Source organism: Oncorhynchus tshawytscha, linkage group LG31, assembly GCF_018296145.1.
Source record: "Oncorhynchus tshawytscha isolate Ot180627B linkage group LG31, Otsh_v2.0, whole genome shotgun sequence".
NCBI lineage: Eukaryota > Metazoa > Chordata > Actinopteri > Salmoniformes > Salmonidae > Oncorhynchus > Oncorhynchus tshawytscha.
This window is the reverse complement of record NC_056459.1, coordinates 2,330,059-2,345,369: the sequence shown is the minus strand read 5'-3', so window position 1 is coordinate 2,345,369 and position 15,311 is coordinate 2,330,059. Positions and strand designations below refer to the sequence as shown.

General features: G+C 41.6%; 1 protein-coding gene across 2 annotated transcripts in view; it reads left to right on the top strand.

The window, feature by feature from the left end:
* The first annotated feature begins 3,721 nt into the window (after positions 1-3,721).
* The window catches only part of nudcd1 (NudC domain containing 1), a 35,813-nt gene continuing 24,223 nt past the window's right edge, over positions 3,722-15,311 (top strand). For both annotated transcript variants that reach the window (XM_024396265.2, XM_024396264.2), the window contains exons 1-4: positions 3,722-3,935; positions 6,238-6,392; positions 13,060-13,245; positions 14,680-14,872. In XM_024396265.2, coding sequence (XP_024252033.1) covers positions 3,821-3,935; positions 6,238-6,392; positions 13,060-13,245; positions 14,680-14,872 — 649 coding nt within the window. In that variant the 5' untranslated portion in view covers positions 3,722-3,820. The remainder of the gene's footprint in view (positions 3,936-6,237; positions 6,393-13,059; positions 13,246-14,679; positions 14,873-15,311) is intronic.

Sequence of the window (15,311 nt, the reverse complement as noted above, 5' to 3'; positions counted from 1 at the left end):
TTCCACATTTTGTTACAGCGTTATTCTGAAATCGATTAAATTGTTTTTTTCCCCCCTTCGTCAGTCTACACACAATATCCCATAACGACAAAGAAAAAAATAGAGTTATAGCTTACTTTCTCGTGTTTTCCTTCTTTCTCGTGTGCTTAACAAAACTTCTTCCACACCGATCTAGACAAACCATGTCTGTATGGACGGGAGCATTGTCATAGTTAAACATAAAATAAAATCAAATAAAATGTATTTACATAGCCCTTCTTACATCAGCTGATATATCAAAGTGCTGTACAGAAACCCAGCCTAAAACCCCAAACAGCAAGCAATACAGGTGTAGAAGCACAGTGGTTAGGAAAATCTCCATAGAAAGGCAAAAACGTAGGAAGAAACCTAGAGAGGAACCAGGCTATGAGGGGTGGCCAGTCCACTTCTGGCTGTGCCGGGTGGAGATTATAACAGAACATGGCCAAGATGTTCAAATGTTCACAAATGACCAGTTCCATAGCTGCAGGCAGAACAGTTGAAACTGGAGCAGCAGCACGGCCAGGTGGACTGGGGACAGCAAGGAGTCATCATGCAAGGTTGTCCTGAGGCATGGTCCTAGGGCTCAGGTCCTCCGAGAGAGAGAAAGAAAGAGAGAAAGAGAAAATTAGAGAGAGCATACTTAAATTCACACAGGACACCGGATAAGACAGGAGAAATAACAGACTGACCCTAGCCCCCCCGACACAAACTACTGCAGCATAAATACTGGAGGCTGAGACAGGAGGGGTCAGAAGACACTGTGGCCCCATCCGACAGGACAGGGCCAAAAAGGCAGGATATAATCCCACCCACTTTGCCAAAGCACAGCCCCCACACCACTAAAGGGATAACTTCAACCACCAACTTATCATCCTGAGACAAGGCTGTGTATAGCCCACAAAAATCTCCGTCACGTTACAACCCAAGGGGGGGGGCGCCAACCCAAACAGGAAGCCCACGTCAGTGACTCACCTCACTCAAGTGACTCACCCCTCCTAGGGACGGCATGGAAGAGCACCAGTAAGCCAGTGACTCAGCCCCTGTAATAGGGTTAGAGGCAGAGAATCCCAGTGGAGAGAGGGCAACCGGCCAGGCAGAGACAGCAAGGGCACTCATTGCTCCAGTGCCTTTCCGTTCACCTTCACACTCCTGGGCCAGACTACACTCAATCATATGACCTACTGAAGAGATGAGTCTTCAGTAAAGACTTAAACGTTGAGACTGAGTCTGCGTCTCTCACATGCGTCGGCAGACCATTCCATAAAAATGGAACTCGTTAAAAGACCAAAAATTGAGCTTGTTAAAGGGCCTTCCCCAAACTGTTCCCACAAAGTTGAAAGCACAGAATCGTCTAGAATATCATTGTATGCTGTAGCGTTAAGACTGGTGGGGACTAGAGCACTTAGTTCCAGTGAAGGGAAGTCTTAACGCTACAGCATACAATGATATTCTAGACGATTCTGTGCTTTCAACTTTGTGGGAATGCAATCTCCATAGACAAACATTGGCAGTAGAATGGCCTTACTGAATAGCTCAGTGACTTTCAACATGGGACCGACATAGGATACCACCATTCCAACAAGTCAGTTCGTCAAATTTCTGCCCTGCTAGAATTGCCCCCGTCAACTGTAAGTACTGTTATTGTGTAGTGGAAACATCAAGGAGCAACAACAGCTCAGCTGTGAAGTGGTAGGCCAAACAAGCTCACAGAATTGGACTGTGGAGTGCTGAAGTGCTTAGCGTGTAAAAATTGTCGGAGATTGCAAAACGTGTGTGCTCGATTTTAAACACCACAGACGGCTGCTGAGGGGAGAATGGCTCATTATAATGGCCAGAACGGAGCAAATGGAATGGCATCAAATACCTGGAAACCATGTGTTTGATGTATTTGAAACCATTCCACAGATTCCGCTCCACTCATTACCTCGAGTCCGTTTCTCCCCAATTAAGGTGCTCCCAACTTCCTGGTCTCTACACCTTTCAGCAAGGGGTGTGGCTGAAATAGCCAAATCCACTTATTTGAAGGGGTGTCCACATACTTTTGTAGATGTATTTGTCTTTTACATTATTATAATTTATTTTGGTAAGACAATATATGTGTCCCATGACACAGTGCTATATTTGAACCATATAGTGTTCAGGCACCCTATTTTAAGCTGTTTGACCACAGTAAAAGTCCAGCAACCCTTCCTATGACCCTACTGAGTCTTTTTCACCCCACTTTAGCTGAGACAGGTAATAGACAGTCCAATACACTGTATATTGCATTAGCACGTATGGAGGGGGGGGGGGGTGAAATAAAAGCAGCAACATTATGACACAGTCCCCCTGCAAAACTAAACATATTTGGTTAGTAGTAATCTCTAGTGGACAGATTAATGGTTAGTGACACTTCTGCAAGAATTTTACTTCTCGGTAACTGAGATTAGGTTAGTAGAGACCGTTCGTAGTCCTTTCCACCTCACTTTAGCGCTCTACAGTTCAATATGTGTTCCATTGTTATGTTCTATGTTCTGTTGCATGGGTAAATAGTCACACACTCTGAAAGACCAAATAATTAGCATTTATTAGCAAAAGATAGTAAGACAACTGCTGGACACAGTACATAGTGTTATGGTTTCACAGAACTAGGATAAGACACGAGGCTTTAAGCCACGAGGATAAAGATAACCACTATTCTTTTATTAATTGAACCTTTATTTAACTAGGTGTAAAGGATGTGACATAGCTAGCTAGTTAGCGGTGGTGCGCACTAAATAGCGTTTCAATCGGTGACGTCACTTGCTCTGAGACCTTGAAGTAGTAGTTCCCCTTGCTCTGCAAAAGTCGCGGCCTGCAAGGGGAACTACTACTTCAAGGTCTCAGAGCAAGTGACGTCACCGATTGAAACGCTATTTAGTGCGCACCACCGCTAACTAGCTAGCTATTTCACATCCGTTACATAGGCAGATGAGTTAAGAACAAAATCTTATTCTCAATGACAGCCTACCGGGGAATAGTGGGTTAACTGCCTTGTTCAGGGGCAGAACTGCAGATTTGTTTTACCTTGTCAGCTCATGGATTCAATCCAGCAACCTTTGTTACTGGCCCAACGTTCTAACCACTAGGGTTCCTTCAGCCCCACCACTAGGGCCATATAATCATCCAGGAATACATCTCAAGAAAACTGGAAAGACATTTAAACTGTGATAGGATCTGTAAGAACCAAGAAACACCTTGAAGCACAGAACCACTCATATACATAACATAGCCATTTTTCAATGTGCTCCACCTTACAATATTATTTATCTTATGTAAAGTTGTCATTCTCTTTAGTGCACTATGACTATGCAAAACTGCAAAAAATATTGATTTCTTATCATACACAGCGTTTAAACAACAGATGTTTATTTTGAAAGCAAATCGGAAAACCAGAAGTTTTAATGTTGCTGCCTTGACGCTAATAAAGACCAACGAAGCCAGCAGTCCCAACACATAAACCTTCCGGTGAAGAACACGAAAGCGCGAAGGTTCTGCCTTCGAGAGTGTTGAACCACGCATGGTTGTTTGCATTCGTTTTTTATCAGTCATGATCCATTAATAGTGTCTAAAACTCAACAGACACTTTTTATTTATTTATAAGTGAATTATTTTCATAATTTTTCACGTCCTGCAAGATTTCAATTTCCCATACCTCCCTATATGTCCGTCCGTAAAATATTCCGACTGATTCATACAGGAAGCACATTAAGTTGTGTGCAGTTCAGCTCCTATATATTTCATCTTAAACATATTGTCAATTTATCAATAATTCTGAAACATGGCTGTATCGAATTATTCATTGAAGGTCAACAGACAGCTTTTGGATCCCAGCTTTGAGAGTTACAGACTGTCTCTGGAGCCCATTCCAATTTACAACGTAGAGCTAGATGCTGGTGAGAAACTGCCCGCCACGTCGCATTATCCTTAGAGCATGCTAATATTGCCATTATTTTTGATTTAGCTAGAGGGCTGCTATCTTTTGAAGAAAGCTTGGCGTGAGTGAGATTTGCTATGTGAATTTCATTTCCCCTAACACAACCCATGTTTTAAATGTAATTTCCTGCAATTCAATTTATTCTTACATGGCTTAAGCCAGGGTGGAATAAAAAAACAGGTCAGGAGTGTTCAGGGTGCTTTCAACATTAAATGAACACTCAAAATTGGATGACTTTGTTACTTAGCGATTTTTGGGGGGATGAAATTTGCTAATAAAGTATGCTAATATTATTTCAATTGTTTAATGTGGTTTTACACTATTCAGGCAGTAATTAAATACTAAAAACGGTGGGAAGATTGGAAGCAGAGATTGATCCCTGTTCTTATGCAACACGTGTCAGGGAGTGTTACCAATACACCATTAAACAGGAAACATTCATGTTTAATGGCAGTGGGTAACCAAATCATAGATTGCAGTTGACTTTTCTATATACTGCTTTCAAGATAAGGACACAAACATTTTGTAATTTGGGTGAACTCTCTTGAAGAAAGGTCTCTTAGAAAATCCTGTTTGCTCTCCAGGAGGGTTGGCCACCACCCCTGAACTATGTTTCCCAAGTGCCGGGTGATTGAAATGTTTTTCTTATTACAATTAATTTCTCAAAATCACCAAACCTTGAAGAAAAATCTGATGAATTTGGGTGGTTTATACCTACTAGGTGAAGATACTTGACATCATCTTACTCTACCTAGACACAATATTATGCTTTATGAGTTGCCTAGAATGTGCACAATAGTAAAATGTCAAATTATATTTGATTCTTGGAGCATTTACTATCCAATGCTTATTTGTATAACTTGTTCATGAATGGCTGCAAAAATACATGGCCTCATAATTAATTTCCAAAGACACAAGTAGGCATATGAGATTTCTAATATGTGATTACACTGGCAAAATTGGGAAGAAGTGGAATAATAAAACACGTGTGGGGAATAACAGCAGTGTTCTTGCTGACAAGCACAGTAATTACCCTATATTTTAGCCCATTGTTAGGAATGAACATTTTTCCACTGATCAGACTAAATATAGTAAATGGATAATAACATCCATTGATGACAAATCTGCCCCTACACTTAACCAAATTATTTTCCTATTGTCCCCCATCTAGAATCAAATGTACACTTTTGGGTTCACAATCTGTTTAACAAAATTATTTTCATAGTTACAAATCAGGTCACCCTACCAAACCTCCCTGCTAAAACATACTGTAGGTCTGTCTGCTGCCTTTTCGTCACAGGCTAAATGCCAATCCCCAAACGAGGTGACTAATGTAAATGTTCGAAGTCACCTCGTTTGGGGATTGGCTTTAGTACATGCTGACAAAGGGCTGCAATTCTGCAATAAGGCTTAATAATTCATAAAGGCCATGTTAACTGATAATAATTTCACAAATGCAAAATATACACTTACTGTACACATTTGTGACAGTATTTTTTTTCCGTGAGGACACGTTTGTGGTGTCTCTTCTATTCATACATAGGTGTTCAGAGACGCAGATATCATCCCGGTAACGGGATGTCAGCCCAAAGAGGTTATTAATAGCACAGGTAGTCGTCTCTGTCTTCCGTCTGTTTTGCATAAACAAACATTGTAACGTGGAAATATGGCTGTGCGGGAACCCTATCCCTATGAAGATGTGTAATAATTTAACCTTTTTTTTACATTATTTTCCGCTGATATGAAAGATGTTTCCAAAACCGTGCTGCAAGCGATGCGTTTTAATGTTTAAATCAAATGTCGGGGCTCTTAACAAAAACTCCACCAGCCAGAAGATCGTCAATAGGAGCTAAAGGTACTTAGCAACTTCCTTCGAACTGAACGCAGAGACATAAAATGGTATCCATGAGTTCATCGGACTGGGGAAGTGGATAAAGGGCCTCATTGCCAAAATCCCGAACTATCCCTTTAAGTCAATGGCAAAGTATTGCTGAAACATATCTGGGCTGTAGATTTATTTCTGGGGTTTATTCACTTCAGATTGCTCACTCTATTTGGCATATACTCAAAAAATAAGAAGTGTATGCAGGAAAATTATTTGTGCTTCACAGCTAAGAGTTGCAACATCATCTATGCAGAATGATTGTACCTTTTTATAGGTTATGCCATAAAAACACTAGCCTAGATAATATTCATCAATGGTATAGCACCCAGTTTTTTTAAATGACATTTCACAAATTTACATTACCTCCTCTCTATAGCTGTGGCGGAGGTGAAACTGAAGGACAGTCAATACACCCTGGACCATGTGCGTGCTTTTGGCATGTACAACTACCTGCATATAGACCCCTGGTATGAGGACAGTGTTTTCTTTGTTGACTGCAAAGGGCGAGTGCTGAATCTTACGGTTACCCTGGTAAGTATCTCTCAAAATGCTTGATGGGTATCTTGTAAATTTCTTCTGAAAAATGAATGCTGCTTCACAGTGGAAATGTTTTTTTTTTTTTATACCAAGAGCCCAACACCTCTCAGGACATTGCTTCAGTTATACCTCCATCCAACTTGAAATTGATGCCTCCATAATGCATAGCTTTTGAGAAGTATTATTAGTGGAGCAAAGTCTATCTGATACTAATATTCTGACTTGTCCACTCAATGCACTGGTAAAACAGCACATGGTTAACCCACTTAATATGTATATACTGTATTCTAGTCAAGGCCTATCCTATATAACTAGTGTTGTACATAGCTTTTTATATTCCTATACTGCTCTTGTCTATCTATACACACCATCATATACATACAGGGCATTCGGAAAGTATTCAGACCCCTTGACTTTTTACACATTTTGCAGTGCATGTCAGAGCAGAAACCAAGCCATGAGGTCGAAGGAATTGTCCATAGAGCTCCGAGACAGGATTGTGTCGAGGCACAGATTTGTGGAAGGGTACCAAAAATGTCTGCACCATTGAAGGTCCCCAAGAACACAGCCAACCTGAGCAATCGGGGGAGAAGGGCCTTGGTCAGGGAGGTGACCAAGAACCCGATGGTCCCTCTGACAGAGCTCCAAAGTTATTTTCTGTGGTGGTAGAACCTTCCAGAAGGAGAACAATTTCTGCAGCTCTCCACCAATCAGGCCTTTATCTTCGAGCCATGAGATCGAAGGAATTGTCCGTAGAGCTCTCGAGAGCAAAGAAATTGTCCGTAGAGCTCTGATACAGGATTGTGTCGAGTCACAGATGTGGGGAAGGGTACAAAACAAATTTAGCCTCTTTGAAGATCCCCAAGAACACAGTGGCCTCCATCATTCTTAAATGGAAGAAGTTTGGAACCACTAAGACTCTTATTAGAGCAGGCCCCCCGGCCAAACTGAGCAATCGGGGGAGAAGGGCCTTGGTCAGGGAGGTGACCAAGAACCTGATGGTCACTCTGACAGGTGTGGCTTTGGTACAAGTCTCTGAATGTCCTTGAGTGGCCCAGCCAGAGCCCGAACTTGAACCCTATCGAACATCTCTGGAGAGACCTAAAAATAGCTGTGCAACAACGCTCCACATCCAACCTGACAGAGCTTGAGAGGGTCTGCAGAGAAGAATGGGAGAAACTCCCCAAAAACAGTGTGCCAAGCTTGTAGCGTCATACCCAGAAGACTCAAAGCTGTAGTCGCTGCCAAAAGTGTTTCAACAAAGTACTGAGTTAAGGGTCTGAATACTTATTTAAATGTGGTATTTCCGTTTAGAATTTGTTTTACAGTTGCAAACAATTTTAAAAACTGTTTTTTGTTTTGCTATTATAGGATATTGTGTGTAGATTTGATGAGGAGAAAAAACTGTTTATTACATTTTAGGCTGTAACATAATAATGTGGAGAAAGTGGAGGTCTGAATACTTTCCAAATGCACTGTATATATTTATATTTTGGACTCTGACAATGCTCGTTCTAATATTTCTATATTTTTGAATTTCTTTGTTTTACATTTTTTGGATTTGTTTGTATTGTTAGTTATTGTTGGAGTTACACTGTTGTTACACTGTTGGAGCTAGGAACATAAGCATTTCGCTACACCTGAGATAACATCTGCTAAATATGTGTACGTGACCAATACAATTTGTTTTGGGTAAATCCATTTGAATTTAACCACTTTTTGACAGTATCCCTTTTGATTCCAACAACACTTTCCATATGTTTTCCCATGGAAGAAGTGGTCAGAAAATGACTTTTTGTACCTGAATGCCAAAACATTCAGTAGATAAAGCTGCTCAAATTTGACCCATTTTGCACACCCCACCATATCGTGAGATCCATGTCTTCATCACTGGAAAAGGTATACAGTTGAGTTTTATATAATTTATAAGCTTACAAACAGGGTTGTCCTTATTTAAACTTTTTTTTTCATAAAAAAAGAATGAATCGTTTGAACCTTGAACATCACTTATCTAAAAAAGCATAAACTAATTCACATATGTTGAAGCTTAGACCCTACTTTACATCATCTGAGGTTTTTGTATTGTGCCCGCCATCGGTTGAGACACAACATGCTCTTGAAAACAGGGTGGGTCTCATTTCAGTCATAGAAATAGAATTCATAGAATTGACTATCCCTTCAAACCACTGCAATTTAGTTGGTACACCATTGAAATGTAAATTGAATTGACATTTTTACTTCTAATTACTACCACAAAGATGGCCGCCGGTCCACCCACTGTCAAATGTCAACTTAAGTGGTCATGTCTATTCTATTATCTATATTTCTATGGTTTCCTATAGTGGATTGACAGTATACTTTAAAACAGCGATATTCCCATTCAAGTCAACATTCTCTGATGTGTGAGCCTCCAACCATATTTGTGGTACCATTTAAAAGTTAACATTTTCAATTTTATTCCCATTTTAGTGCGTTTATCAGCCGAAACATGACACACACCCTGTATTCAAGAGCATGTTGTCTCAACCGATGATGGGCACAACACAAAAAACATCAGATGTCAAGTAGGGCTTAAGCTACAACATATGCGTTTTTAGATCATTGAAGTTTAAGGTAACAAAAAAAAGACAATGTTTAGGAAAGGGAAATTTTACCGCTAGACACTATTTAGTTTTTTAACCGAGTCTTTGTACATAATTCTGAGTAGTGAAAGGTGTTTCAGACATAATTATGCATCATAGCGGTATTTTCAATTTTTTGCGTCGTTTTGCGTCGTGAGAGTTCACCCAATGACGTCATTAGTTGATTGAGCCTGCTGTCTGATCTAAAAATGAACGGAGTCATGTTTTGTAGCAATTATTGTGGCCTTTTTTTTGCCGATTGCACGATCACGCTAGCAGCGTGTAAATATGGTTGTCCTTGTTTAATATAGCCATTGGACTTGTCTCAATGACGTTGCTATCTGCCAAGACATTGCAGGATATCTAGAGTGACACCTTTGCCCTGGCTTTGTGAAGACTACCGCTGACGGGAGCCCTAATTCCTTGTCCAATTGTGTTTCCATCCTCCAAGGGAGGCTTTTAAAAATGGATAGTACTAGTTTCTACAGGTTCACGGGAGCTACAGTGGGGCAAAATAGTATTTAGTCAGCCACCAATTGTGCAAGTTCTCCCACTTAAAAAGATGAGAGGCCTGTAATTTTCATCATAGGTACACTTCAACTATGAAAATCACATTGTAGGATTTTTAATTAATTTATTTTCAAATTATGGTGGAAAATAAGTATTTGGTCACCTACAAACAAGCAATATTTCTGGCTCTCACAGACCTGTAACTTCTTCTTTAAGAGGTTCATATGTCCTCCACTCATTACCTGTATTAATGGCACCTGTTTGAACTTATCAGTATAAAAGACACCTGTCCACAACCTCAAACAGTCACACTCCAAACTCCACTATGGCCAAGACCAAAGAGCTGTCAAAGGACACCAGAAACAAAATGGTAGACCTGCACCAGGCTGGGAAGACTGAATCTGCAATAGGTAAGCAGCTTGGTTTGAAGAAATCAACTGTGGGACGAATTATTAGGAAATGGAAGACATACAAGACCACTGATAATCTCCCTCAATCTGGGGCTCCACGCAAGATCTCACCCCGTGGGGTCAAAATGATCACAAGAACGGTGAGCAAAAATCCCAGAACCACACGGGGGGACCTAGTGAATGACCTGCAGAGAGCTGGGACCAAAGTAACAAAGCCTATCATCAGTAACACACTACGCCGCCAGGGACTCAAATCCTGCAGTGCCAGTACATGTCCAGGCCCATCTGAATTTTGCTAGAGAGCATTTGGATGATCCAGAAGAAGATTGGGAGAATGTCATATGGTCAGATGAAACCAAAATAGAACTTTTTGGTAAAAACTCAACTCGTCGTGTTTGGAGGACAAAGAATGCTGAGTTGCATCCAAAGAACACCATACCTACTGTGAAGCTTGGGGGTGGAAACATCATGCTTTGGGGCTGTTTTTCTGCAAAGGCACCAGGACGACTGATCCGTGTAAAGGAAAGAATGAATGGGGCCATGTATCGTGAGATTTTGAGTGAAAACCTCCTTCCATCAGCAAGGGCATTGAAGATGAAACGTGGCTGGGTCTTTCAGCATGACAATGATCCCAAACACACCGCCCGGGCAATGAAGGTCCTGGAGTGGCCTAGCCAGTCTCCAAATCTCAACCCCATAGAAAATCTTTGGAGGGAGTTGAAAGTCCGTGTTGCCCAGCAACAGCCCCAAAACATCACTGCTCTAGAGGAGATCTGCATGGAGGAATGGGCCAAAATACCAGCAACAGTGTGTGAAAACCTTGTGAAGACTTACAGAAAACGTTTGACCTCTGTCATTTCCAACAAAGGGTATATAACAAAGTATTGAGATAAACTTTTGTTATTGACCAAATACTTATTTTCCATCATAATTTGCAAATAAATTCATAAAAAATCCTACAATGTGATTTTCTGGATTTTTTTTCTTCTCATTTTGTCTGTCATAGTTGAAGTGTACCTATGATGAAAATTACAGGCCTCTCTCATATTTTTAAGTGGGAGTTCTTGCACAATTGGTGGCTGACTAAAAACCTTTTTGCCCCACTTTGGCTGTCAGGAGCTAGCTAGCAATATACGCTTTCTTTTCAAACAATGCAGTGTTGTTCAGTCAGTACAGTATAATTTTGTGATAGATTTGGACATAACGTGGCTTGCTAATACCACTACAAGCAAGTTGAGCCAGCTAGCTTTGTTTGCTATACCCAGAATGTATACAAAGGGAATACTTGCATTTGGTGTGGGGGGTGCAGTGAGGTGTTTATAGTCACTTTGATACAAGGGGAGATTGTAGCCTAATGTTGTAGCTATGCATCTCATTAGTAGCAAAACTGGAGAAATGTTTTGACGATGATGACGAAGAGTAAAGGAATGACTTTGGCTTCGACTCAAATCAAAGCTTATACCTGTGTGTTCTAGCCAACGGGTGTCTGTGAGATGTGTAATATACTCCCATCGTGCTGTGACAGTAATACAGACAGTACACCGATTGCCCATGAAAGTCTAATAGCATTTTTTTTTGTAATTCTTTTACAGACAATACCGCTTGGTGGCCTACATATTATTTTTGGTGTATGTGGGGAGAAGTTAGGCAGCGAACACCGAATCCCAGTCCCAAAGCCACTCCTGCATTGTCTTGGCTGTGTGCTTAGGGTTGTTGTCCTGTTGGAAGGTGAACCGTCGCCCTAATATGAGGTCCTGAGTGCTCTGGGGCAGGTTTTCGTCAAGGATCTCTCTGTACCTTGCTCCGTTCATCTTTCCCTCCAACCTGACTAGTCTCCAGGTCCCTGCCGCTGAAAAACATCCCCACAGCATGATGCTTCCACCGCCATGCTTCACCGTATGAATGGTGCCAGGTGTCCTCCAGACATGCCGCTTGGCGTTCAGGTCAAAGAGTTCAATGAGAGTATTTTGTTTCTCATCGTCAGAGTCCTTTAGGTGCCTTTTGGCAAACTCTAAACGGGCTGTCATGTGCCATTTTACTGAGGAGTGGTTTCTGTCTGGCCACTCTACCATAGCGGCCTGACCGGCCATAACGGCCTGAAAGCCAACTGACATTTACTCCTGAGGTGCTGACTTGTTGCACCCTCGACAACTACTGTGATTATTATTATTTGACCATGCTGGTCATTTATGAACATTTAAACATCTTGGCCATGTTCTGTTATAATCTCCATCCGGCACAGCCAGAAGAGGACTGGCCACCCCTCATAGCCTGGTTCCTCTCTAGGTTTCTTCCTAGATTTTTGCCTTTCTAGGGAGTTTTTCCTAGCCACCGTGCTTCTACACCTGCATTGCTTGCTGTTTGGGGTTATAGGCTGGGTTTCTGTACAGCACTTTGATATATCAGCTGATGTAAGAAGGGCTATATAAATAAGTTTGATTTGTATTGGTGGAGTTCTGCAGAGATGTTGGTCCTTCTGGAAGGTTCATCTCCACAGTGGAACTGTCGAGCTCTGTCAGAGTGACCATCGGGTTCTTGGTCACCTCCCTGACCAAGGCCCTTCTTCCCCGATTGCTTAGTTTGGCCGTGTGGCCAGCTCTCAAGAATCTTGGTGGTTCCAAACTTCTTCCATTTAATGATTGAGGCCACTGTGTTCTTGGGGCCTTCAATGCTGCAGAAATTGTTTGGTACCCTTCCCCATATCTGTTCCTCAACCCAATCCTGTCTCTGAGCTCTACGGACAATTCCTTTGACCTCGTGGCTTGGTTTTTGCTCTGACATGCACTGACAACTGTGGGTCCTTATATAGACAGGTGTGTGCCTTTCCAAATCTTGTCCAATCAATTGAATTTACCACAGGTGGACTCCAATCAAGTTGTGAAACATCTCAATGATGACCAATGTAAACAGGATGCACCTGAGCTTAATTTTGGATCTCATAGCAAAGGGTCTGAATACTTACGATGTGCAGTAGAGGGTAAAACAAAAAAAACTTGGGGGCCAAATAAACCCTGGCTTATACTATTTCATTCATAAACATAATTCATAACAGAGATAAGGTTCTGTAGAAATCCTCCATTGATGACAGGAGACTGACAGGTCTTTGTATTTTGTTGACAGGACACCGCACTGGGGAAGCCCATAGAGGTCTTCCACATGCCCTCTGACCCCACTGTGTGTGAGGAACGTCTCTGTGCCTCTCTTAGCTTCACCTCTGCCACCTGGGCATCTCTCTCTGACGGTGCGGGCAGACTCTACCTCCTCAGAACCAGCATGAGAAGGGAGAATTGCAGTCTGAAGTGGGAGGTAAGAAGACTTGGACATGCAATATACTCATAATCAATGTTCAGATATTTACCAAGATTATTTTCCCAGATATTTTCCCAGATTATTTTTACATCCCATTTTAAATAAGGTCAGCAGTTATATCTCGCTTGAAAAAGAGATATCAATCTCAATGTTACTTAAAGTGTTTGTCAAATTAACCTACCATAAACCCATGGTGGAATATATTAATCCAGGTCTGTTTTATCTTGAGTCCTCTTTTATATACCATTTTGAAGATCAGGTTTAGCATGTTGATAAGCTTGAAAGAAATTAATAACCTCTACTTAATCACAAGCTCAGCAATTCCAGCCAGTTAGACATTTGGGTAAAGTGTTACATTAACTTTATCCGCATTAATAACAGGTTACCCAGCGACAAGAAATTCACATTAAATTAACATTATACATCATAATTTATAAAAGCTTTATAATGTATTTGACATGATTATTTATGGTATAAATGCACAAAAGATGTAGCTTGTTATATTTACTAACGCTATGTCACATACTCAGTGGACAGTTTGTTAGGTACACCACCCCATTCATGAAAAATGATTAGCTCCTACAGTGTGAGTCACGTGGTCGTGGCTTGCTATATTTAGCAGGCAGATGGGCATCAAGACATTATGTTACTGTTCGATATAACGTTAGAATGGGCAAAACGAGTGACCTAAGTGACATTGAGCGTAGTATGATCGTCGGTACCATGCGCCAGTCCCAGTATCACAGAAATGGCCGGCTTCCTGGACTTTTCACGTACGACAGTGTCTAGGGTTTACCGACAAACCAAAAACATCCATTTAGCGGCAGTCCAATGGGCGAAAACGTTACGTTGATGAGAGGTCGAAGGAGAAAGACAAGAATTGTGCAAGCAAACAGGCGGGCCACAAACCGACAAATAACGGCGCAGAATGGGATCTCGGAACGCACAACTCGTCGGTCCTTGTCACGGGTCGGCTAATGCAGCAGACGAACACACCGGGTTCCACTCGTATCAGCTAAAAACAATAAGTAGTGGTTCCAGTGGGCACACAGTTACCAACAATTGAGGCATGGAAAAACATTGCCTGGGCTAAGGAATCCCGCTACCTGTTGCGTCATGCTGATGGCAGTCAAGATTTGGCGTAAGCAGCATGAGTCCATGGTGCCATCCTGCCTGGTGTCCTGGCACACATTAGATCCCTCGATACCAATTGAGCAACGTTTCCATGCCCCGATGAATTCAGGCTGTTCTGGAGGCGATGTGAGGTCCGACCCGGTACTAGATGGGTGTACCTAATAAACGGGTGTACCTAATATCTTGTTCTTATAGATACTACATTTTGTACCCACTGTGCATGGATTGATCTTAAAACTTAGAACACATTTCTGTCTGTGAACTAACTAGACTTGTTGATTTTTGTGTGTTTGTCAGCCCTTGTTCAGTGAGGAGATGGGGGAGCCCTTCACCATCCTCCACAGCATATCTCACGTCCAGGCTGGGGTCCACTCCATGGAGGTCCTGCTCCTCCGCATCCAGAAAGACCCATCATCGGACTCTGATGCAAAGGGAAGTGGCTACTCTGTTTCTTTGGAATGGATCACAGTCTCTAACACTGCAGAACAGGGTGAGTAGGGTGGGGCACTGTGTCTGCGTCCCAAATGGCACCCTATATTCCATATACTGCTCATAACACTAGGGGATAACGAAACCTAACTCTTCTATATGGATGATGGTATAATGAGGGAGTTGGGAATAGTAACTAAGTCATTCAGGATAATTTTGTGCCTCAGTTAAATTAAACATCTTATTCATATGGAGATGGATCACTTCATTGTTTTTTTTTTGTTTCTCAGTGAAAGAGCATAATAAGTTGATGACGACTAGCTAATTAGCAGATTAGCTATGTGAGCATTTGTGGCATGTTTACCACCTTCATGCCCATCATTTCTATTATCAATGGCCATAATTTCTATTATCAAAGGTTGACCTACAGAAACGACATTTACTTAGGGTTTGGGAAAACGAAATGTGCGTTAATTGACTTTAATTTGCTCTGATATCTC